The sequence below is a fragment of the Malus domestica genome, chromosome 13 (genome assembly GCF_042453785.1).
Source record: "Malus domestica chromosome 13, GDT2T_hap1".
Classification (NCBI taxonomy): domain Eukaryota; kingdom Viridiplantae; phylum Streptophyta; class Magnoliopsida; order Rosales; family Rosaceae; genus Malus; species Malus domestica.
The window spans coordinates 17,838,441-17,861,941 of NC_091673.1; the positions used below are offsets into that span (position 1 = coordinate 17,838,441).

A 23,501-nucleotide genomic window follows, 5' to 3' on the forward strand; every position below is an offset into this window, starting at 1 on the left:
GACTGAATAAATTATTTATTTATAAAAGGCACATAATACAATATTTTGCCTTGACAAACTTTGTCAATTTGATTTATTCATTATACAGTCATATTTATGTTGCCATTTATTGTCAGGAATTATTGAGCAACCAGCTCCACTGATCAACATTGTTGCTGATTAAAGAAGTCTATCAACCTATAGACAGATGAGCCACGTGCTCATAGTGAAATCTTGTCTGACCGGACACCCACTTGCTCGGACATTTGCTTATTGGGACACCTATGTACCAGCGGTTTTTTTGAATGATGTGATTTACTTTTCTTCTCTTTTGGAGACATCTGTATAACCCCACCAGAGGGTAATCATAAATAAATAAAGAAGGCAGCATGCCAAAAAAAAAAAGGGCAAAATGTCCGCAAGCCCAAAATAGTGGGATGGAATGTTATGTGGAAGTCGAAGGCCCATATGCCCAAAATAGCCAGGTCATATGGCTTCAAACTCCAATCTTCATCCCTCCACTTAAGGTTCACCCTCTATTACCACCAACCAGATGATCAAAAGTACGTCCAGGTACTCCAAAATTATTCGGTAGCATGCCGCTATTATCACCAACTAGGTGATCAAAAGTACGTCCAGTACTCCAAAATTATTCAGCAGTCTGCCGTTACTATCACCAACCAGGTGATCAAAAGTACAACTCGTTCTCCAAAAAATCATACATGAGCATCATTCATGACAATCACCATCATACATGAGCATCACTCATATCAATCATACATAAACATTCATGAGCATTACTCATGTCAACATTCATGAGCATCACTCATGTCAACATCCATGAGCATCACTTATGTCAATCAACATAAACATTCATGAGCATCACTTATGTCAATCAGCTTTGAAAGCTTCATTTACAAAGCTCTAGCTTCGAAAGCTTCATTTATAGAGCTCCAGCTTCGAAAGCTTCATTTACAGAGCTCCAGCTTCGAAAGCTTCATTTACATCTCCAGCTTCGAAAGCTTCATTTACAAAAGCTCCAGCTTCGAAAGCTTCATTTACAAAGCTCCGACTTCGAAGCTTCATTTACAAAAGGTCCAGCTTCAAAGCTTCATTTTCAAAGCTTCACCTACAAAGCTTCAATGCATGGTATACAAAGACCACCTCTGAACAACCGTCACTTCGGCCCATACATGGATTGAATTTGAAGTCTCCCGCCAACAAACTCTATTGACTGAAGACTTGGGGGATTACACTATGTACCATATATTGGGCTTCCGCAACTGGGCCTCGTGAAAAATACTTGGGGGACTTAGCCCATTATTTATATACTGAGGAGCGAACCCTTATTCTATAAAAGGGACTCCCTCACTTTCATTAGAGAGCACCCATTATTCATGTATTAAGGAACGAACCCTTATTTTATAAAAAGGACTCCCTCACCTTCATTAGAGAGAGACTGTTAGCCCATCACTTATGTATTAAGGAGCGATCCCTTATTCTATAAAAGGGACTCCATCACCATCATTAGAGAGCATTGCCGCCTACTGAGCAACCGCATCGCCGCGAGCATCAACTCTAGCCCATCATTTATGTATTGAGGAGCGAGCCCTTATTCTATAAAAGAGACTCCCACACCTTCAACGCCACAAGCCGAGCCAACCAAGGCAACATAAGCCATAAGCCATAAGCCGAGTAGCCTCGCAACATGTGCTACTTCTAGTTGAGCATCATTTCACATTAAGCACCGCTTCATATCGAGTATCAGTTCTAAACAACATCTAGTTACTTCAGCCCACACATGGACTGAATTTCAAGTCTCTAGCCAAAAGACTCTCTTGACTGAAGACTTGGAGGACTACTGTTTGTACCATATTTAGGGCCTCCATATTTAGACCTCGTATAAATACTCGGGGGACTCAAATGTAATTATGTAATAAATGAAGGGGCAAATATGTAATAAGTGAGGAGCCCTTATTCTATAAAAGGACTCCTCACTCTCCAAATTAGGAGAGGTCAAGGTTTAGGCCATGGGAAGAGAGAAAATATCTCAGAGAGGGAAAACGCATAAAATAGACTAGAGAGCACACTGCCTCTAGTATTCTTGTATATTCACCATTCAGAGTGAAACAATATCAACATCAGTGTGGACGTAGCCCAAACATTGGGGTGAACCACGATACATTTTGTGTTTTTTACTTTCTTGCAGATTCACAGTCTGATTTACGTTGTTCCAAGACCCTTCCGGTTTTGTGCATCAACAAAATGTATTGCATGTTCCTCATCTTAAGCAAGATTTGATTTCTGCAAATCGGTTCATCCTTGATAATTGGTGCTCTATTCATTTGTATCATTTTCCTTCATTATGAAGGATCTGTCTTCAGAGAAAACGCTCTTTAAAGGTCATGTGAAAGCTGGATTTTATCTTTTTCATGTATATCCATTTACTAGCACTCAACAGACATTTACAACATATACTAAAGCTTCACAGGATACTTGGCATCAACGATTGGGCCATTTTGCATTCAAAATACTAAATAAGCTAGCATCTAAGTCCTGTATTTCAGTTTCAAGTTCTTTACATAAAGTTGTGTGCTCTAGGAAAATGTTCAAAGTTGTCTTTTGCTTTTGTATCTTGTACATCTAGTAAGCCTCTTGAGCTTCTGCACACAGATGTATAGGGTCCTGCACCACTTCTCTCTGTCAATGGGTATCGATATTACATCATATTTTTTGATGACTACAATATATACCTGGTTCTTTCCTCTTAAATCCAAGTCTGATGTCTTTGATACTTTTGTGCACTTCAAAGTTTTGGTTGAAAATTTGCTCAGTTCTAAGATTGTGACTTTAAGATCTGATTCTGGTGGGGAATTTCTGAGTTCCAAATTTCTCAATCATCTTAAATTGCATGGCATTTCACACCAATTTAGCTACCCTCACACACCAGAACAAAATGGTTGTGCTGAGCGCAAGCATAGGTATCTAGTTGAACCTGCTAGAACTCTTTTAGCAGCCTCTAAGGTTCCTCACTCTTATTGGGATGAAGTATTTGCCACATCCATCTATCCCATTAACAAGATGCCAACAACTACCAAATCTTCTCATTTGGAATTATTATTTGGTAAAGCTCCAGATTATACATCTCTGAAAATATTTGGGTGTAGATGTTTTCCATGGTTGAATCCTTATACAACGTCCAAGCTTGATCCAAAAAGCAAGGAATGCATCTTCTTGGGTTATAGTTTGAACCACAAAGGCTATAAGTGTTTTGATCCTCTCACTGGTTGATTATACTTCTCGAGGCATGTGATTTTTAATGAAGCTACCTTTCCTTTTGGTCAAAATGATCTCTTTCAACAATCTCAGTCTAGTTCCAGTTCTTCTACATTGCAGTATAATAACATCATTCCCAATACTTTAACTTTTCCCTCTATCTCTCATTCACCTAACCCAACTCCTCAATCTACATCTTCATCACTACCAATTTCAACTTTAGTTCCTAATCCTGCTTCTGTCTCTGGTACAATTGCTCCACTTCAATTACCTATAAACACTCATCCAATGCAAACCAGATCAAAATCTGGTATTTTTAAACCCAAGCCTCTTATGGCAACCAAACACCCCTTACCTTCTGATATATCTCCTGATTATACACCAATAACTTATCTTCAGGCCTCCAAATTCCCTCATTGGAGAAAAGCAATGCAAGAGGAATTTAATGTTCTCATTCAAACGGGCACTTGGCCTTTAATCCCTGCCACTTCTTCTCAAAACTTAGTTGGTGCAAATGGGTTTTTTCAGATTAAACATAAAATTGATGGTACCATTGACAGGTACAAAGCCAGGCTTGTTGCCAAAGGCTTTCATCAGCAACAAGGATTGGATTACACTGAGACTTTTAGTGTAATTGCTAAGCATGTCACCATTAGGCTTTTTCTCACCTTGGCTGCTAAGTTTGATCAGTTTCTAAATCAACTTAATGTAAGTAATGCATTCTTGCATGGCCACTTAACTGAATCTATGTTCATGATATAACCACCTAGGTTTGAAGATCTTACCAAGCCTCATCATGTCTGTCAGTTACACAAATCTTTGTATGAGTTAAAGCAAGCCCCCAAGGCTTGGTATGACAAGTTGACCACTACCTTAAAGTCACTTGGTTTCTCAAGTTCACAGAATGATTACTCTTTATTTGTTAAGAAAGATCCAACCTTGGTTTTTTCATATTGGTGTATGTTGATGACATTATTGTCACTGGTCCTAATGCTTAACTATGTCAAGAAATCATTTCTCAACTCAGTGGTTTATTTCCTGTTAAGGATCTTGGTCCACTTCCTTACTTTCTTGGTATTAAAGTTCATAGAACATCCTCTGGCATATTTCTGCCTCAAAATAAGTACATTTTAGATCTCATTACCAAAGCTCATGCTTGTGTTACAACTCGCAGCACACCTAAGTTGGATCATGAGTCTCCTCTGTTTGCTAATCCTGCAAAATATAGGTCTTTAGTTGGTGGACTCCAGTATTTAACCTAGACCAGGCCAAATCTATCATTTACAGTGAAGTTGGTGTGCCAATTCATGCAACATCCAAGACAATCTCATTTTTAGGCAATCAAGCATATTCTTAGATATCTCATGGGCACACTGTCTCTTGGTTTATGGTTTCCAAAGTGTTCTAAGCCTCTCACTCTCACTGCTTTCTGAGTTGCAGACTGGGCAGAATGTAGCATTGATCGTTGATTTACTTGTGGGTTTTGCATCTACTTAGGAGACTCCTTTATCAGCTGGAGTTCAAAGACACAACCAACTATGGCTCGCTCGTCCACATAAGTTGAATACAGATCACTTGCCAACATTGCAGCATTATTAACATGGATCTGCAAGCTTTTGGTTGATGTTGGACTTGTTCTTCCTTCTTCTCCACAACTTTGGTGTGACAATATTTCTGCCATTTCTTTGGCTAGAAATCCAATTTTTCATGCAAGAACCAAGTATGTGGAACTTGATTACCACAACATCAGAGAACAAACTTTCTCTTAGGTTCCCTCAGTTCAATTTGAAGGGGGATAATAAGGGTAAAATTGTAAATATATGAGTTTGTTATAAGGTTGTTATAACAACCTTTATGATTAGCTAATGTTTAGTTAGATAATGATTAATTAGTTGATATCACAAGTGGTGTCATTAGTATATATACTCCAAAAATGTAATCTTATTGTTTAAGAAATGAAAGTATAACATTTATATCACTCCTCATCACTCCCAAAATGTAGTATATGTAGTCAAACCATATAGTTTATATCCCCAATTGATTAAAAATCATTGTTTATATCCCCGCCCGCTAGACAAGAGTCCAACTGCTAAGGGCAAAATCATTCAAGTTCTTCAACCTAATATCCCCATTCAAATACCCATTTGCTCCCACAAACTCTTTACGAGATCATGTACATATAGTGATCATCATTTCAAGATGGCAAGTAGCGGATCATATTCTTATCGTGAGTAACTTGTGGGTCTATCCTTTGCCAATGACCTCTTCATCACAGTTTTCCAAGATCTTGTTTGGTGTTTAATATTGATTTGGACAAGATATATCACTAGAATCAGCATAGTTTGGTGTTTAACATTGAATTGGATAAAGACATATCACTAGATTCAAGTATGCTGAAGGAAGAAAAAATGTCCAACTTCTAAATTGGGAGAGAGAGAGCTAGCTTAGGGGGTGTGAGGAGGCTTAGGGTTTGTGAGGGTGAGGAGACCCTTTTAAAGAATAAGGGCTCCTCCCCTAATTACATATTTGCCCCTTCCTTTATTACATAATTACATTTAAGTCCCTCAAGTATTTATACGAGGTCTAAATATGAGGCCCTAAATATGGTATAAACAGTAGTTCCCCAAGTCTTCAGTCAAGAAAGTCTTTTGGCTAGAGACTTGAAATTCAGTCCATGTGTGAGCCGAAGTAACTAGGTGCTGTCTTGAACTGATGCTCGATATGAGGCAGTGCTCAATCTGAAATGACGCTCAACTAGAAGTAGCACACGCTGCTTGGCTGCTCGGCTCGTGGCTTATGTTGCCTTGGTTGGCTCGGCTTGCGGCGTTTGAAGGTGAGGGAGTCCCTTTTATAGAATAAGGGCTCGCTCCTCAATACATGAATGATGGGCTAGAGTTGATGTTGTTCTAATGATGGTGAGAGAGTCCCTTTTATAAAATAAGGGTTCGCTTTTCAATACATAAGTGATGGGTTAGGAGTGATGCTCGCGGCGAGGCGGTTGCTCAGTTGGCGGCGTTGCTCTCTAATGATGGTGAGGAAGTCCCTTTTATAAAATAAGGGCTCGCTCCTCAGTACATGAATAATAGGTGCTCTCTAATGAAAGTGAGGGAGTCTCTTTTATAGAATAAGGGCTTGCTCCTCAATACATAAGTAATGGGCTAAGTCCCCCAAGTATTTTTCATAAGGCCCAGTTGAGGCCCAATATATGGTGTATAATGTAGTCCTCCAAGTCTTCGGTCAACAGAGTCTGTTGGCTGGAGACTTAAAATTGAATCCATGTATGGGCCAAAATGGCAGTTGTTTGGATGCAGTATTTGTATACTCTACACTAAAGCTTTGTAAGTGAAGCTTTGCAAGTGAAGCTTTGAAGCTAGAGCTCTGTAAATGACGCTTTTGAAGTTAGAGCTCTGTAAATGAAGTTTTTGAAGCTGATTGACATGAGTGATGCTCATGGATGTTGTCATGAGTGATGCTCATGGATGTTGTCATGAGTGATGCTCATGAATGTTTATGTATGAATGACATGAGTAATGCTTTGGAGTACTAGTCGTACTTTTGATCACCTGGTTGGTGGCATGAATGACTAGTTGCCAAATTAGAGTACGGGTTGTACATCTCATCACCTGGTTGGTGGTAATAGCGGCGGGTTGCCGAATAATTTTGGAGTACTGGGCGTACTTTTGGTCACCTGGTTGGTGGTAATAGCGGCGGGTTGCCGAATAATTGTGGAGTACTGGGCGTACTTTTGATGACCTTGTTGGTGCTATTTCGGGCTTATGGGCTTTCGCCCTCCACAACATGCCAGCCCATTTGTTTTGGGCTTTGGCGTTTTTTTTTTAATTTTTATATTTACCCTCTAATGGGGTTTATACAGATGTCTCCGAAAGATAAAAATAATTTACATCACTCTGGTGGGGTGTTTATTCCTCCCTTTTGTTTTTTTTGCTTTCTCTTTTTTGCTTTGTTCCCCACTGCTTTTCTGCTTTTCTTGATTATGGGGTCCTCCGACTCGAGCACGTTCTCACCATTTTCGTTGTCGGTGGTGTTACCCTGCTCATTCAAAACTTGACCAGACAACAAAATATGTGACTCAATCTCCCATAATGGGAAAGCATCAGAAAGATCATAAAATGCTTGGGGTCGGACACGTAATGATGATAACAGAAATGGAGTCTTGTCCATGAGTGGGACACGTAATGATGACGAAGTAAAATAAAATAAAAAAGAGATAATCTTATCTCAGTGGCAAGTCCATCATTCTGTCATCTGTAAAGGTCAAGGTCTCATCTTTTTCAAATTCTTTTGCAGAGGTTGTTTTTCAAGGAGCATCTGCTCATGCTCTGGTATGTAGCTCTGCTCATGCTCCGGTATGTAAACAGTGATTAGCTTCACTCCTTGAGAAAGTGCATACGCAACCTTGTCCGCAACAAACTCATTGGATTCATCCAAAATAAGTCTTCTTTCGGAATGACCCGGAATGACCCAAGGAACTTCGAGATTAACTAGCATCTCAGCACTAACTTCATCAATGAAGGCACCACCCTTCTTGACCCAGCAATTTTGTGCCGTGACATGGAAATCGGGCCTCAACAAATTCTTCGCTACTAGAATAAACCCATATGGTGGGCTAACGTATGTTGACGATCTTCTTCACCTCATCGAAGGTTCCGTTGCATTTCTAGTTGCCGCTGACGAAGAACTTCCTGCACATCTTTTCTCGATAATCTTGAAAACACACAACGGATAATGTAAAAACTGTGTTGTGAGCCTTCGGATTTTTGGGGTCCTCCAGTCGTCGTCCACTGGCCAAGATTTTTGCTGCTTGGCGGAGGCGGAGTTAGTTCCGTCATTGACTTTTCCCACTGCCTCTCCTCTTCCAGTGTCGGGACCCTCCAAACTCTCCAAACCCATCAGCCCAAAATCTATCTCAGTAATCAGTCATGGGGTTTTGAGGCAGCGTCGGGGGCGCATCCTCCTCACGCAACGCTTGAGCGGTTAGCCGCAATACCTGGGGAAATGGAGAGCCTAGAGTCAGGTCGACGAAACCATTCTTGCACTCGTGGCGGACGATATCTGGGAGATTCACCACGGTTTCAATGGAGAAGCATTTGTTGCAGCGGTATCACCAGTACTCCGTAGTCTCCATCTCGACTTCTGACGCAGATCGCCGTCGCGGCGGCGTCTGGGATGGAGTTTTCGCCATAGGGTTTCTATTTGGAATTAGAGGTCTGATACGGCTGAGAAAGATCCACTGAGATGGGAAAGATCGTTGGAGATTCCAAGACCCCTCGGCGGCGAACTCACGGGATGGCTAGATAGTTTCAACTGTCTTCTTGGATGCCTCGACGGCGTCATCCAGGACGCAAGATCAGGATGCTGACCAGGTGGGTCATGCGAGGAAAACTGAGAGCCTAGAGAAATGAACTGATGAGGCTTGTTGTTTTAGCATTGGGCTTGTGGGCCTGGGCACGGTGATGAACCCACCAGAGTTTTGGTTTTGATCTCCCTCCTCATCACTAACAAACCACTTTGAGTTCTGAGAGATTTTCTTCCACATCTTCTCTTTTCATGAACCTCACAGAAACAGGTGAGAATTGGAACTTGATGAGCTGGGTTGATTTCAACGATGATATGGAAGGAACGTAGATTTTGATCCCAAGTTTCTACAGATTCACGGCGGAGGTGAAAAATTGAGAGAGAACCGACATAGCTTTTCGTGTCGATTTCCACAGACGGCGCCAAATGTTGATGCACAAAACCGGAGGTCTTGGAACAACATAAATCCGACCGTGAATCTGCATGTAATGTAAATAACACAAGATGTATCGTGGTTCACCCCAATGTTGGGCTACATCCAGACTGATTGTATTATATTTCTCTGTTGAAGAGGGAGAGAGAGAGCTTAGAGCTTAGGGGGTGTGAGGAGGCTTAGGGTTTGTAAGGGTGAGGAGACCCTTTTATAGAATAAGGGCTCCTATTTGCCCATTCCTTTATTACATAATTACATTTAAGTCCCTCGAGTATTTATACGAGGTCTAAATATGAGGCCTTAAATATGGTATAAACAAACATTGAATTGGATAAAGACATATCACTAGATTCAAGTATGCTGAAGGAAGAAAAAATGTCCAACTTCTAAATTTTGTCTAAGTTGGGTAGAAGATAAATTCGTCATTAAGAAGCTTCTCCATCTCAGTCCTTCTCTGCAAGGATTGGAATGGAAACTTTTCCTTCATGAGAAATCCATCTTCTACAGAACTTAAGACAAAATTTGAAAGTTGACATATCTCTTCATTCAACACATGTGAATCTAATAAGTTTTAGAATTCAACCAAGTTCTATCCAATCCTCGACACCAGACGATGCCTTTATAGCTCCTTAGGGGAGCATGTTTATGCAATGCAAGATGGTTTAAACTTTTAATTGTTTCTTCTGTTAATTGTGGAAACATATTCACTCTAGGCAACAAATAAGCACACTACTCATTGTCATGAATATTAATGACATTTAACAATACAAAGCTGCCAAACTTACGAAACATGAATAAGTAGACAGAAATTGCAGAACTTTCAGATTTGGGATTCTATTCTACAGAAATAGCTGCTGTCTGAAAAGTGGAACAATACAAGCATAATTATTCAACCTTGTACAAAAAGCAGTAAATTAAAATATGTTCCAAGCTTCTTCATAGAGGACTCGGTACTTCAGATTAATTAAATGGAATCATGGCTTAACCAGCTTCACTCTTTGCCATCAGCTGCACAAAGAGAGCCCAGTTGAACTGGCGCTTGGGTTCCCACTACTTTTGATGACCCGTAACCTGACTGGTTACTGCCTTGAGCCTTCTCTTTCTCCAGTTGTTCCTTTATCCAAAAGTAGGTAATTCTCAGTCCGTCCTGTAAAAATCAAGTTAATTAGCCTTCTCTTTCTCCAGTTGTTCCTTTATACAAACTGTGTTATATGCATCAATTAGTGAGGCAAAGATGCCTGTAAAGTTGCTGGCACTCGTGCATAAGCCACAAAACTATTTAGAATAAGAGCGGGACAGCATTCGAAAGAGCCTTAAAGGATTTTCAACATTGCAATTTTCCTAGTAAATTAATAGTTAAACCCCTAGATGTGAAACAAAAGTAACAGAATCACCAGTACCGCAAAAGATTGCATCTGAGCAAGATAAATATATATTTGAAGGCAGTTTTACCTCAGGACACCTTCTACGCATTCATCAATGAAGGTGAAGGACCGAGTTTGTAGTCCATCACCCCACATCTCAAACTTATCAGTGGAAGTAAGGCTTTTTCTGCAGAAGGCAGCAGGAGCCTTCTCTCTACCACCAGCGAAACAAGGGACAAACAGTATGCAACAATGAATATATCAAAATACATAAATATATGTGTGCAGAAGTGTGCCCGTGCCCGTGTATTGTGTATCAAGTCATGACAGAATTCACAAGTGTAGGCTGACCTTTCCAAGTTCCAAGGGCTCCATAAATGTTGTGGAAACGCCCAATTCGACACTCAAATACCAAAATCCTTATTATAGTGCCTGCATAATTCTTCAGTCATGAGCTTTTCCAAGCCATAAGCATCTTGAGGCTATTACACAAACAACGGGATTGAAAAATGATGTCAACAGATTTCAAAATTAATGTATATAGATGCAAAAGCATTCAGCTGCGGAAGAAATCTCTGCAGGCCAAGCATCAGACTCCTCCAAGATCACATTAGTATCCAACTGTTTAGTTTCAGGGTAAATACAAACACTGAACGCGAAAAAGAACTTGCAAAACATGATGAGAATTCAACAATCAGATGAGTCAGAAGAAAATTTTTGATCCGACACATACCTCTATATATAGAAGTTTTGATCCGACACAACTTTACATACATGAAGAAAAATTTAACCTCCTTGAGACTTTTTCACTTTAAGACTTTCAATAGTTGTCATCAAAGTCTAGTTTAGTTTGATTCCTCATACAATCACATGTGTGACATTCACGCTATATTTTACAACACTAACCTAGTTCTTTGTCTGTTTTTATTTTTTTATTTTATATATATATATTATTTTGACCAACTATAGTTTAAACTAGTAAGTTACACAAGTGATCGAAGGGTTACAAACTTACATGGGTTCAAATGATGTGGTATTGGCAAACGGCCATTTACCACAGTGCTGGAAAGGAGTTAAACTTTTGCAATGACGGTTACAATTTAACATCTAAACTAACAAAATATATCGTTTGACAAAAAAACAATTATGTGGTATTGAGGTGGCAGCTGATCATTGGAAATACAGAAGTTACTGCTGATTGGATAACCGCAATGAATTCCATCCCAAGAACCTCTCTTATCCTCACCATCCCTAACGACCTTACCAACCACTTGGCGCCATTTTCTTCAGAAGAACTGAAAAAGCAAAGAGGTAGCTCAGCAAACGACCATGCTCCTCGCAACACCCGGCCATTGCCTCTTTCCGCTTCGCCGCATCCACAAACCCTACTCACTAAGCAGAACTCGGACGACTCGGTTCTGCTGCAGGGCAAGTCTGAATCTGATCACGAACTCTGACTCGTTCGAGGTGGGTCGACTTATTGGGAGCTATGGCTTCATGAACATCACTAGGTATCATTTTTTCAAAACTGGTTAACTTTCTGTTTGGTTTACAAGAAAATTAAAGGGAGAAAATAATAATGAATTAGATTTCTTGTGGGTAATTTTTCCCTCATTGAACAATTAGAAGGAAGGTTAGGCTTTCGATTCGTTTGAATTTGTAAGTGATTCTGTTACTTAGTGTTTGGTAGCTAAGAAAATGGAGAAGATGAACTATTTCTAATTCTACATGGTTTTTTTATTCCTTGGTTTATACTTTATATATATTTTTTCCTTTGTTTTATTTGATGTGAATTAATTTTGGCATCAATTTAATGGAAGAACATGTTCGTGTTTCTTTTTTGCTTGTGGTTTCTCATTTCCAATGCCTGAAACAGCTCTTCGGGGTCTCCTTTGGGCGCGGATGCTGAGTACTCATCGGGGGATGTGGGGCGGTTGAGAGTCCAAGATGTAGGAGAAGGCAGTGTAAAGATCAGGTACATTCTGGATTCTACAGGATATATATTTGTAGTAATGCCCTGCATTAATTAAGGAGAGTTATTACAAAGCAAGTACTTCCTAATGTTGGAAGAGACCTAAGTTCAATTCCCCCATACCCGCTTTATAAAATAAAAAAAGGTGCTTCTAAATGGAGAAACAATCTTAAGTAGTAAATATGCAGAAGCGTAAAACACATAGTCATGCTCTCTCTGAATCATTCATTTGTTGCCTTGCTGCGAGCATGACATGACTAAATGTGGTGGAGCATGGCACTACTAATGGTCTTATCAGTTTGAGGAAAGTAGCTCAAAGGAAACTTATAATGTGAATATCTGTGAACTGTTATCTTTCTGGTGCTGATAGTACTCATGGCAGTTCTTTCGCAGGCTGTATGATGGGAGAGTCTCTCAGGGTCCGCTGAGAGGGACTCCAGTTGTTTTTAAGGTGATATTGTTATCAATGGCATCATTCTCATCGGATCATTTCAATTTCATAGGCTCATTATTTGTACTGAACAGTAGCATTTTTAACCATGAAGGTTTATCCTGGACAACGGGCTGGTGGGAATGAGGCAGATATGATGGCTGCTAATGAGCTAAATGCTCACTTATTCCTTCAAGTAATCCAGTTATAAATTACCCTCTAAATGATTGCAGTTGCACGAACCTTTTGCTAACTTCTTACAATTCAGATCACTACTAAAAGAGTTAAATCTTTTTCTTTTTTATATTTTTTCAATGTAACTCATGTCTTTTGCTTTTGCAGAACAATTCAAATGACATCTGTCAGAATCTGGTGTTACTCATAGGTGGGTTTGAAACGAAAACTGGGGAGCAGGTTTGTCATGTGTAATTATTTCTCAAGACTTTGCATTTATTAATTCTTTTGGTAGAAACAATGAATGAATGAGGAAATTTATCATGTGCAGTGGCTTGCTTTTCGCAATCACGGGAAAGCTAGTGCAGCAGATTATGCCAAAGTGATGAGTGAAAGAGTGTCAAAAACCCGTGCTGACGGAGGACAAGTTTGGAATAATTTTGAACAAGAGGAAACTATCAAACGCAGAAGATATTTTGTTACAAAGCTGCTGCAGGGCATTATGAGAGGTTTAGCTTACATGCATGATCGTGAGAGGTTGCACCAGAGTCTTGGACCAGCTTCTGTTATTCTTAAGTATGTTGCTTTGAGATATCTATTTTGGTTCGAGATAGTGCTTCATCTGAATAATGTGTTATGATTCTTCTGTTCACTCTGTTATATCCCCACTTAAACTTCACTGCTTTCAGCACAATTGTAGAGAGAGATGCTGTTTACTTAGTCCCTCGACTTCGGGATCTAGCATTTTCTGTTGACATTGGGTATGATTCCTGCCGTCTGATTTGCTTGTTCTTGTAATTTTATTTGTGTGCATAATTTATCCATAGTCAAGATTTTGTATTTTGTCCAAGTGAGTCTTTGAACATTGTAATTTTTTATGTCCTGTCTATTAATCTACCAACGACAAAGGAGGGGGTAACCAAGGAGAACGCAGAAGAAAATGTTGTTATTGAATCTCTTTAGTTGATCAATTAATTTAAAGGAAAATAATAGTGATTTTGTAAGGCTAATGCTATTGTTACATATATGGTTATCTGTTTTATTAAAGAAATACATATAGAAAATAATCGAATAACAGTTGGTGGATTCATATCTTATAACGTCTGAATATCCTCCAAACACATTGTTTCCTAGGTACACAAAGCTAGAAGGGGATCCTGGATTACTCTCGGATGGACTTTGGAGACGAGCGTCTACTGCTGGTGCATTCACTCCTATGGAAAAAAGAGCCTTCGGAATAGCAGATGACATGTAATTTTCTGAAAGTTTTGCTTCATTTAGAAGATTGAATCTGCCTCATAATCTTTATGCCTTCTTCATATTGTTCCGTGCAGATATGAGGCAGGTCTTCTCTTGGCATACTTAGCATTCTTACCATTCTGTGAAGCAGGGATAATGGATGGCCTTTCGTTGCAAGTAAGCTATCGTGTTAACACATATACCTTTCTTTTGTTTTTGTTCATGGATTCTTTCTTGGGAGTTTTAACAAAACACTCCTGGTACTGTTCACTTTTAACGAAAAACCACATTTTTACCTTTATATGGCACTATTCACTATACCTTTAAATATGGCTTTTCATTAAAAGAGAAGTTTTTTTGGACTTTTCGTTAGTTTTCCTTTTCTTTTTCCCATTCGTCATATAAGTAATGGATGTAGGAGAACACAGTGGATACCACGTATGATTATCGTGATTGAGAGACAACGTTAATAGTAGGCAAACAGTGTTAGAGAAAAGAAAAGATTGAGTTAGGATGGTTATGCAGAGACGCTGGAGTCTTTAGAAAACCCAAGCAACTTTACTCTTAAAATTCTGGAGATTGATTCCTGTCTGAGAAAAATGAAATAAATGGTCCGACTCTTGACCATTTCTTTGATAACCAAGTTCAGTTATAGTCATATCGGCAAATCTTTCAGCAATAATTTTTATGTGGTGAACTTGCAGAGGCTTTTGGAGAGCACTTTCCAACTTGATATCGGAGCAACAAGAGAGTAAGATACCTTTGATATCATAAAGTTAAGATCTTTTTGCAGATTTTGTATTGGTTCTGCCTCAATTTCTTAGTTTCTTCCCGTTTATCCATTGTGGCAGATACTGTTTAGCAGATGACCGGCTATTAGATGCCGTAAATTTTCTGGATCTTGGAGATGGTGCTGGTTGGGAGTTACTCCAGGTTCAATTATACTTGCAACAATGATTACCAATGTCAATATCATTTCATTAATACAATCTAATATCATTTCATTAATACAATCTAAGACAATAATATTTGACTTGGGTCTAGGCAATGTTGAATCCAGACTTCCGAAAACGGCCAACTGCACAGGCTGTTCTGAATCATCGGTTCATGACGGTTGGCAGCCTTTGAGACTTTGGATCGAAGCATTTGGTTTGTTGTTGCGTATATCGAAAGATAAATGTACATGGAACATACATCAAATGAATTGAAATTTATTTGCAGAAATATATGGTTGATGTTGTTTTGCAACAAGAATAATGTTGAATTCCTTGTCTTGGTGTCATGTGTTGCCAAACAAATACACCAGGAGGGAGACCACCCAAACGTAAAACATTGATCGCCAAAACGGATACCATATACCAAAACAGCCCATAATACTCTCCTCAAAAGCACCACACCCACACTGCACCACACATCGGCGCTCTCTGGAGAGACTCCTCTCCAACTCTCTTGTGAGACTTAGGCCCCGTTTGGGATTGAGGTGATTTTAAAAAAAGCCACTGTGAAAAAAAGCTGAGGGTCATTTTTGTGTTTGGTAAACTGAAAAAAAAGGGCTTATTTTGGAAGCTGCTGTGAGAATAAGCTGAAAATCAAAGGAAAAGCTGAAGCTGCTATTTGCTGCTTTGAAAAAAAGCCAGTTTTTTCAAAGCACACGGAGCTACAGTGCTCCTTTAATGAAAAGACACACTATCATCCTGCTTTTTTTTCCAAAAGCACTTTCACAAAAAAGTTTACCAAACACTCTACTGGCTTTATTTCACAGCCGCTTATTCTCACAGCACAGCCGCTTATTCTCACAGCAGCTTTTTTTCAAAGCACAGCAATACCAAACCAGCCCTTAACCTATTCTCTCGCACACTTTTTAGTGAGAATAACATCGCTCGTTAAAAATATATATATATATATATATTTTTTAAATTAAAAAAATGTCTTAAAGAGAAATAACGCCACAAGACTTGCATACATGGCCCAGTCAAATGACTCAAGAATCCACTTGGGCCCAATACATTTTTTGACGAGGACGGATCCGGTTAAAAATAAAAGTTATTATCCGCCCTAAAATTAAACGACCAAACACCGTGAGAGGGAGGGAGAGAGAGATGCAAAAGAGGGAGCAAAACAAGTCTAGTGGCGGAGGTGGCGGAGCCTCGCAGCCGCCGGCGAAGAGAGGCCGCCCATTTGGCAGCGGCGGAAACAGCGCAGCAGCTGCTGCCGCTTCCGCCGCCGATACGGCAGCTCCGTCGACTCTCCTCGGTCCTTCCCTTCACGTCCACAGTTCCTTCGCCGGTCAGTTTATCAAAACCCTACTTGACATTTCAATCTAAAATTCTCGAAATTTTCAATTTTTCCATGAATTGTTAGGCATATGCAATTATTAATCTTGGGGTTGATACAAATTGCGGAATTATAAATGAAAAGAAATCAAAGTGAAGTAACAATTATCAGAACTTTTACTGAGCTAGGTGGGCTGTAGTAATGGTAATAACGGTACCGGTTTTGGCAGGAAAGCTCCTTTGTCGAGTATTGTGGAGTCGATGTTCTTACGAATACATATTACCTCTATTGCAGATCAGAACAATAAAAGGATAGTCCTGGCTCTTCAAAGCGGCTTGAAGAGTGAGCTGACATGGGCGTTGAACACTCTCACATTACTCTCTTTTAAAGAGAAAGATGACATGCGCAGAGACGCAACCCCTCTCGCAAAGATTCCTGGGTTGCTTGATGCTCTTCTCAGCGTTGTACGTCTTGAACTCTTTCGCTTTCTGATTTATATAATTTTGTTTTTATGCTCAAGTTTTAGGCAGCTCTCAGTTGGTCATTTTGCATCTCTAATTCAATAGTATTATTATTTTTATAACGCGCTCACAAACGAGAGCAGATGAACAATTGAGAGTGGAATAGCATTCCTCAACTTGTGAACTATCTTGTTCCAGCCAGTATCTATTGACATTTGACCCCATGTTGTCGGGATTCTGTCAATAACAGATTGATGATTGGCGTGATATAGCCCTTCCAAAAGAACATGTAAAGGCGCCCAGAGTAAGAACTTTGGGTGCAAATTTGGTTGTAACAGGGTTTGGAAATGAGTACGAGGCATTGGGTTCAAATGGCAATGTCCCGCATCCTGGGTAAGCTCTATAGATATATAGTAATTTCATGAGTGTATTTGCCGTTTGAGTGTCTGAAATTGTTTTTGATACGAGGAACTGATTGTGGGAAAATATTCATGTGGCAGCTTCGGATCCGGTACTCAAGAAGCATTAGTGCTGAGTGCTGTGACCAAACTTCGTGCTTCTTCGGAGTGGTGGCATGATGAAGATGGTCTGTTTAACCTGGATGAAGAAGGTCGAGCAGAAAGACAGCAGTGTGCTGTTGCTGCTTCAAATATCATTCGCAACTTCTCTTTCATGCCAGAAAATGAAGTCATTATGGCCCAACATCGCCATTGTCTGGAAACAGTGTTCCAGTGCATAGAAGATTATGTCACAGGTGAGAAGCATTATCATTGAAATCATTATTTATTTCTTGACTGCAGTCTGTCTGCAGTGTATAATCTATTGTCTCAACTCTAAAATTCTGTTTCCGGTGTAATTGTCTATGTATGTGAAATAAATGTTTAAAAAATTTCCATGTAACATCCAGTTACAAACTCTATGGTGGTGATGTCTTCTTGTAGTTCAGTTGTTAAAGATGTGTAGATCGTATATACTTTCCAATTTCAAATCTTGTAGTTTATAGATAGGCTTATTTTAGTATTTTACTGGCAGTAAATCTTGTAGACTAAATTGGTTTGGAACTTTTCTTCTTGTATGCTTCTTTCATGATTGAGCTTCATACCTTTTCCTATTGGAAATCCTTTTCAGAACAAAGAAAATAGTAACCTTCCAGTTTGCTTTTCTGGTTAGGATTTTAGTGTAAAATGACTCCAATGCTTCCTTTGTTAACAGAGGATGAGGAACTTGTGACAAATTCTCTTGAGACGGTTGTGAATTTGGCTCCGTTGCTTGACCTTGGAATTTTCAGCTCATCAAAGCCATCCTACATAAGGATAACGTGAGAATTGTGATCTTCTTTTTCGAGCTTACGCTCTCTTTGTTATCCATCTGTTGATAAATTAATTGATTTTCTATCAAACAGAGGAAAACGTGCAGTTCAAGCCATCATGGGGATGCTGGGGTTTGTAGTCAAAACCTGGCATTGTGCTGCAGCTGAGTTACTTGGGCGTTTGGTCATAAACCCTGATAATGAACCCTTCCTTCTTCCCTTTGTTCCACAGGTTAATATTCAGAAATTTCTCTGTTACAAAAGTGTTTTTACATTTTTGAAATATTGTATCTTTGTAATGACACTCTGTGAACACTGCAGATACACAAGAGATTGGTTGATCTTATGAGCTTACCATCGATAGATGCACAAACAGTGCATGGGGCCCAAGCGGCTGCAGTTGGTGCACTCTACAACTTCGCTGAAGTGAATATGGACTGCAGGCTAAAACTCGCTAGTGAGCGATGGTAAGGACTCTTCCGCTAAAAAAAATCCCAAATACTGAATCATTTCATTTGATCAGCAGTTTGAAAATCAAAATATCGCTGAGATGACATTTCTTTCGGAACAATTACAGGGCCATTGATCGATTGTTAAAAGTCATCAAGCAACCGCATCCAGTTCCTGAAGTTTGCAGGAAAGCTGCGATGATATTGGAAAGCCTTGTGTCTGAGCCACAGAACCGAGCGTTGCTGCTAGCTTATGAGAATGCATTTGCTGAAATAGTATTCTCAGATGCCAGGTATTCTGATACCTTTGCCAGGATTTTGTATGAACTGACGTCTAGACCTAACAACAAAGTGGCAGCAGCCCGTGGTGTTTGGGGCATGTAACTAATAATTGTGTCCTCTGATGAATATTCTCTTTATAAAAAGTATCGGATTGTTCGCCTGCTGGCTGACAAGTAAGTCTAGGATCTAATCTTTGTAGCAGTTGTCTTAAGAGAATTTAGTCAGATCCTTAAGTGGTACTCCCCTTCAAATACTCCCTTATGTAATTTGCAAGTGTTTTTTTTAATGAGAAACTAAACTGGTGTTGTGTGTACAGATGTTTCGGTTGTGGTTCTGTTGTATACTTTTTAGAACGTGTCTGATATCATGCACTCTATTCGGTTGCTTGTTTTCAGACGACCTTGTTCGATTGAGACTTCCGTTCGAATTCGTCGAGTTTGCAACTTGATGGGAATTTCGAAATTCCGTGATGAGCGTTTTACCCTGGTCATTTCTGTGTTGGGATGGAACAACTTTTGAGACTAGATTTTGGCCCACTAATCAGTTGCAGTGATGTTTAATTATACGCAACAGCCAACGTTGTTATAGAATTACATTTAAATAAATCATCGTACAGAAACACAATTAAATCACACAATTGCCTCCTCAGAATATCCGAGGTTTAGTTAAGAAGCAACGGCTGACACTTTAGGCACCTCTACAGGAAACTCATGAATCTCATCAATCCAAGGGTTCTTCTCCTTGGCTGGTTTAACAGTCCTTAACGCCTTCCACACCGCGCTGTTGCACTTGAACCCCGACCCGAACGCAATTTGCCACATCCTGTCTCCCTTTCGGACTCTTCCCTTGGCCTCAGAGTAAGCCAGCTCGTACCACAATGAGCTGCTTGAAGTGTTCCCAAACCTATAGAGAGTCATCCTCGATGGCTCCATGTGCCAGTCGCTGAGCTCAAGGTTCTTCTCAATCTCATCCAGCACCGCTCTCCCTCCGGCGTGAATGCAGAAGTGCTCAAACGCCAGCTTGAAATCCGGGATGTAGGGTTTGATGTTCTTCATCTTGAACACCTTTCTTGCCACCAAAGTAGCAAAAAACAGGAGTTGTTCTGACATGGGGAGGACTATTGGACCAAGTGTGGTGATGTTGGTTTTTAGGGCTTCACCAGCCACAGCCATCAAGTCTTTCGAGAGAGCAACGCCGACTCTTTTCGTGTCGTCCTCCTTTTGGAATACGCAATTATACGCCCTGTCGTCTGCACCCTTGTGCGTGCGGACCGCGTGCATGAGCTGGTACTTTGAGCGGCTGTGGTCAGAGGAGCGGTTGGAGAGGAGGATGGCGGCGCCGCCCATTCGAAAGAGGCAGTTGGAGAGAAGCATAGAGCGGTCATTGCCAAAGTACCAATTGAGAGTGATGTTCTCCATGCTTACCACTAGGGCATAAGAGTTGGGGTGCACCTGTTACATTAGTACAAATTCAGAAATGATTTTACCCAATTTAGGGTCTTAATAAAAATAAAGCCAATTTTTTTCGTGATCAACATGATGATACCCTACTTTTAAATTGACGCTCGTGGTGAAAAAGCTATTAACTGTAGCTTGTGGTGAGTTCATTATCGTAGTCCAAATTGGATTTTCCCTCCTTTTACTATCATATGTAGGGCAAATGTGTCATTTTAGTTTCATTTAATTGCATCAACCAATCATAAAGCGTCATATAGACATAAAATATTTTTTTTTAAACTTTTAGAACTAAAATTAAAGAACAAATTCATATTATCAATCAAACTAGCCATCATCAGGCATATCTCACTTCCTCACCTCAAAAAAACCAAAATCTAAAACCAAGATTCGAAAAATCTGAAAATACCTCAGCGCATTTAGATTAGCATAACCAGTCAAGAATTGCAGACATTGAATTTGGTATATTTATTGTGCCCTATGGGGACAGAAAACGTCCTTTTAAAGACATCCCGCATAATTAACCAGCTGGACATGTGGAAATGCTGTTAACTAGTAGTCTTGCAAAGTTGGAAACTATTTATGTATGGTCCAATTGGTGCATAGCATTTATTGAGCATATATATTCACCAATCACATTTATGTCACATATTTACTTCTCACACCTCTTTATTTTTGGTGACAAGGTAATATATCTATACAAGCCAAGTGTGCGTATGCATTTTGAATTGGCAACAAAAATAAATAAATTCTCTACATGAGAGATCAAAAAAACAAAAAAACAAAAAAAAAAAACTCAGAAATACTTTTGTAAGAAGCACTTAAACATTTTTTTTTGTTTATAATCGGTTATATTATAAATGATTTTATTATAAATTTGTTTGAAATTTTTATTGAAAATTCAAGTACTTCATAAAGAAGCATTTGACAAGTGTTTTTCTATAATCTATAACACTTTTAACATTTGTGTCAAAACAGTCGAAAGCGTTTTTAAGACATTCCATAAACAATCTCACACATGTTTAATAGCACTTTTCTTGAACTTATGATCGTTATCAATTGTACAGGTTATATGTAAAAGGTGTATAAAGATGATTTAGTAATATTTTATTTATAATCTAGTGTACTAATGTGAATTCGTCATCATGCATGTATAAAACACAATTATCCCCAGTCGGTGATTAAGATAAATAGTGTATAATTAACCAACAATTAGATATAAAAAGGAAGTAAAAATTAGGAATTAGTAAAAAAAACCTGGAGAAGCTGCTTTGCAAGGTCAATAGAAATGAGACCAGCACTGCAACCCATCCCACCAAGGTTGTAGCTCACAACGTTCCCCCTAAGCTTGTAGTGATTCACAACCATGGACGACAAAGACGGCGTCGGATTGAACAAGCTGCAGTTCACCACCAGAATTCCAATATCCTTAGCCTTCACCCCAGTCTTCTCCAGCAACTCGTCGATCGCTCCAAACATCACCATCTCCGCCTCCTTCCTCGCCTCCACCATGCACGGGTTCGGTGGGACCCGCATCACGGCCTCAGGCATGTACGTATTCTGCCCGAGGCCAGACCTCTCGAGAATCTTCTGCTGAAAAGCCAAGTTCTCGTCGTAGAAGCTGCCCGTCAGCTTCGACCTCTCCATGAACATCTCACGTGTGCACGTACGGGCCGGCTCGGGCTTGTAGCATGCGAAGTTCACCAAGTATATTTTTCTAGGGCGGGTGGTGAAGTATACGGTGCTTAGGAAAACCAAGAGGCCGGAGCACAAAGTGACCGAGACGAAGTTGAACTTGAGCTGCTGCCACAGGTGGAAGAAGTCATCGGCTGTGAGCGTAGAGAGGTGGGCGGAGGCTGCGGCAAGGAGAGGGACTAGTAGGAGGTAGAGGGCGTTGGAGATTAAGTAGTGGTACCCTAGCTTGACATATTTGAGCTTCACTGATAAAAGAAAGTTAGGAAGCGCAGGTTTGCGACTTCCTGCTGACTCAGGTCCCAAGTTCAATTTCTCTCCCTGGTTCTGATTCTGCACCGCCATGTTACAGTCTCAGAAACACGACACTAGTCAAACTCACAAAAGGGAAAGATTTTGAAACTTTTTCTATGAGGTTTTGATGGGGAGAGTTTAGAGAGGGAGGAGAGTTGTGTGGTGATTTTAAAGGGGAGGAGAGGTGGAAGGAGGTGATGGGAGGATGCAACTACCCCAACGAACTTTTAATTGTGAAACGCGGGGGCATTGAATTTTGGATAGTACTTTGGCTCAATTTTGGATTTCGCTAAATGAAAAAACGTCATGTGTTACTTATTTTTAAAACAAAAAATGCTCAATTTTGAATTTTGCTAAATAAAAAATGTCAGGTGTTACTTATTTTTAAAGCAAAAGAGGCTCAATTTTGAATTTCGCTCAATAAAAGATGTCATGTGCTACTTGTTTTTAAAGAAAAAGAAAACTAAGTAATATGTTTTCTATTTTTTTTTACAGTAATAAAATATGTGTTAAATATCATTAAGCCAAAATAAAAAAAAATGAGTATGTAAGATATTTTAGCAAGTATAATCCTTGAATTTTTGCCAACCGGGAAAATGGCGTACTTTCATCGGGGCAAATTGCCAAAGTTTGACCCCTTTCTTGGTGAGTACTGCTGATTTGCCATTTTGATACAGGGTCTATGGTAGTAGTATGCTAGAGATTTTTCATTACGCCGAAAGAAATTGGATTCCTTCCTGAGCAAATGTTGGGAATCCTCATGACTCATTAACACGAGTCGTTGAATTTTAATTAAACGGCTACAAATAGAAGGTCCATCTAAAAGTTATAATAATTGTAGTCGTTTGATCAAAATTCAACCATCCGTGTTAGTGGGTCATGAGGATCCTCATCATTTGCTCAGGAGGGGATCCAATTCTGTGTCGAAATGCATTTCGGTATAGTAACACAATTGATTGGAATACATGAAGAAAAAAAATTTCAATCAATTGTTTATGATACTTAGTTTATCAAACCGTATTTTTGGCACACTGAAAATTTTCTTATAGTATGCATATGCAATTCTTCCCGCACTGCACTCCAGTGTACACCTCACGAGTCCA

The 23,501-nt window shown here is 39.6% G+C and overlaps 3 protein-coding genes and 1 long non-coding RNA gene across 5 annotated transcripts; 2 read left to right on the forward strand and 2 right to left on the reverse strand.

The window, feature by feature from the left end:
• Positions 1 to 9,813: 9,813 nt before the first annotated feature.
• LOC139187541 (uncharacterized) lies at positions 9,814 to 10,616 on the reverse strand. Its single transcript, XR_011574885.1, has 2 exons — positions 10,457 to 10,616; positions 9,814 to 10,151 (listed from the first exon to the last, which is right to left on the reverse strand). It is a non-coding gene; the product is annotated as an uncharacterized lncRNA (long non-coding RNA).
• A 967-nt stretch (positions 10,617 to 11,583) lies between these two features.
• LOC103424069 (uncharacterized) lies at positions 11,584 to 15,407 on the forward strand. 2 transcript variants are annotated; one of them, XM_008362144.4, is made up of 12 exons: positions 11,584 to 11,879; positions 12,245 to 12,343; positions 12,734 to 12,791; positions 12,886 to 12,966; positions 13,113 to 13,184; positions 13,276 to 13,520; positions 13,634 to 13,705; positions 14,079 to 14,195; positions 14,279 to 14,360; positions 14,888 to 14,934; positions 15,035 to 15,116; positions 15,228 to 15,407. In XM_008362144.4, the coding sequence occupies exons 1-12, from the start codon at positions 11,698 to 11,700 to the stop codon at positions 15,309 to 15,311; spliced, it is 1,221 nt and encodes a 406-aa protein (XP_008360366.3). In that variant the 5' UTR covers positions 11,584 to 11,697; the 3' UTR covers positions 15,312 to 15,407. The 2 variants fall into 2 exon arrangements, with proteins under 2 accessions (XP_008360366.3, XP_070667138.1); XM_070811037.1 differs by lacking the exon at positions 12,886 to 12,966 and having other exon boundaries at positions 11,591 to 11,879.
• An 827-nt stretch (positions 15,408 to 16,234) lies between these two features.
• On the forward strand, positions 16,235 to 19,271 carry LOC103424070 (armadillo repeat-containing protein LFR). The gene is made up of 8 exons (XM_008362145.4): positions 16,235 to 16,469; positions 16,752 to 16,921; positions 17,169 to 17,311; positions 17,419 to 17,672; positions 18,131 to 18,236; positions 18,321 to 18,459; positions 18,549 to 18,694; positions 18,805 to 19,271. Exons 1-8 carry the CDS (start codon positions 16,283 to 16,285, stop codon positions 19,058 to 19,060), a joined length of 1,401 nt encoding a protein of 466 aa, XP_008360367.1. The 5' UTR covers positions 16,235 to 16,282; the 3' UTR covers positions 19,061 to 19,271.
• A 213-nt stretch (positions 19,272 to 19,484) lies between these two features.
• On the reverse strand, positions 19,485 to 22,569 carry LOC103424071 (3-ketoacyl-CoA synthase 20-like). The gene is made up of 2 exons (XM_029092022.2): positions 21,670 to 22,569; positions 19,485 to 20,409 (listed from the first exon to the last, which is right to left on the reverse strand). The coding sequence occupies exons 1-2, from the start codon at positions 22,447 to 22,449 to the stop codon at positions 19,624 to 19,626; spliced, it is 1,566 nt and encodes a 521-aa protein (XP_028947855.2). The 5' UTR covers positions 22,450 to 22,569; the 3' UTR covers positions 19,485 to 19,623.
• Positions 22,570 to 23,501: the final 932 nt, after the last annotated feature.

Excerpts from the sequence above, each read along its gene's own strand:
- LOC103424070 (XM_008362145.4), top strand. The coding sequence starts at position 16,283 with ATGCAAAAGAGGGAGCAAAACAAGTCTAGTGGCGGAGGTGGCGGAGCC. Across the intron at positions 16,922-17,168 it reads TTGATGCTCTTCTCAGCGTT|ATTGATGATTGGCGTGATAT; the intron begins GTACGTCTTGAA and ends TGTCAATAACAG. Across the intron at positions 17,312-17,418 it reads GGCAATGTCCCGCATCCTGG|CTTCGGATCCGGTACTCAAG; the intron begins GTAAGCTCTATA and ends TTCATGTGGCAG.
- LOC103424071 (XM_029092022.2), bottom strand. The coding sequence starts at position 22,449 with ATGGCGGTGCAGAATCAGAACCAGGGAGAGAAATTGAACTTGGGACCT. Across the intron at positions 20,410-21,669 it reads TTGCAAAGCAGCTTCTCCAG|GTGCACCCCAACTCTTATGC; the intron begins GTTTTTTTTACT and ends CTAATGTAACAG.
- LOC103424069 (XM_008362144.4), top strand. The coding sequence starts at position 11,698 with ATGCTCCTCGCAACACCCGGCCATTGCCTCTTTCCGCTTCGCCGCATC. Across the intron at positions 12,967-13,112 it reads ATGCTCACTTATTCCTTCAA|AACAATTCAAATGACATCTG; the intron begins GTAATCCAGTTA and ends TTGCTTTTGCAG. Across the intron at positions 14,361-14,887 it reads TGGATGGCCTTTCGTTGCAA|AGGCTTTTGGAGAGCACTTT; the intron begins GTAAGCTATCGT and ends GTGAACTTGCAG.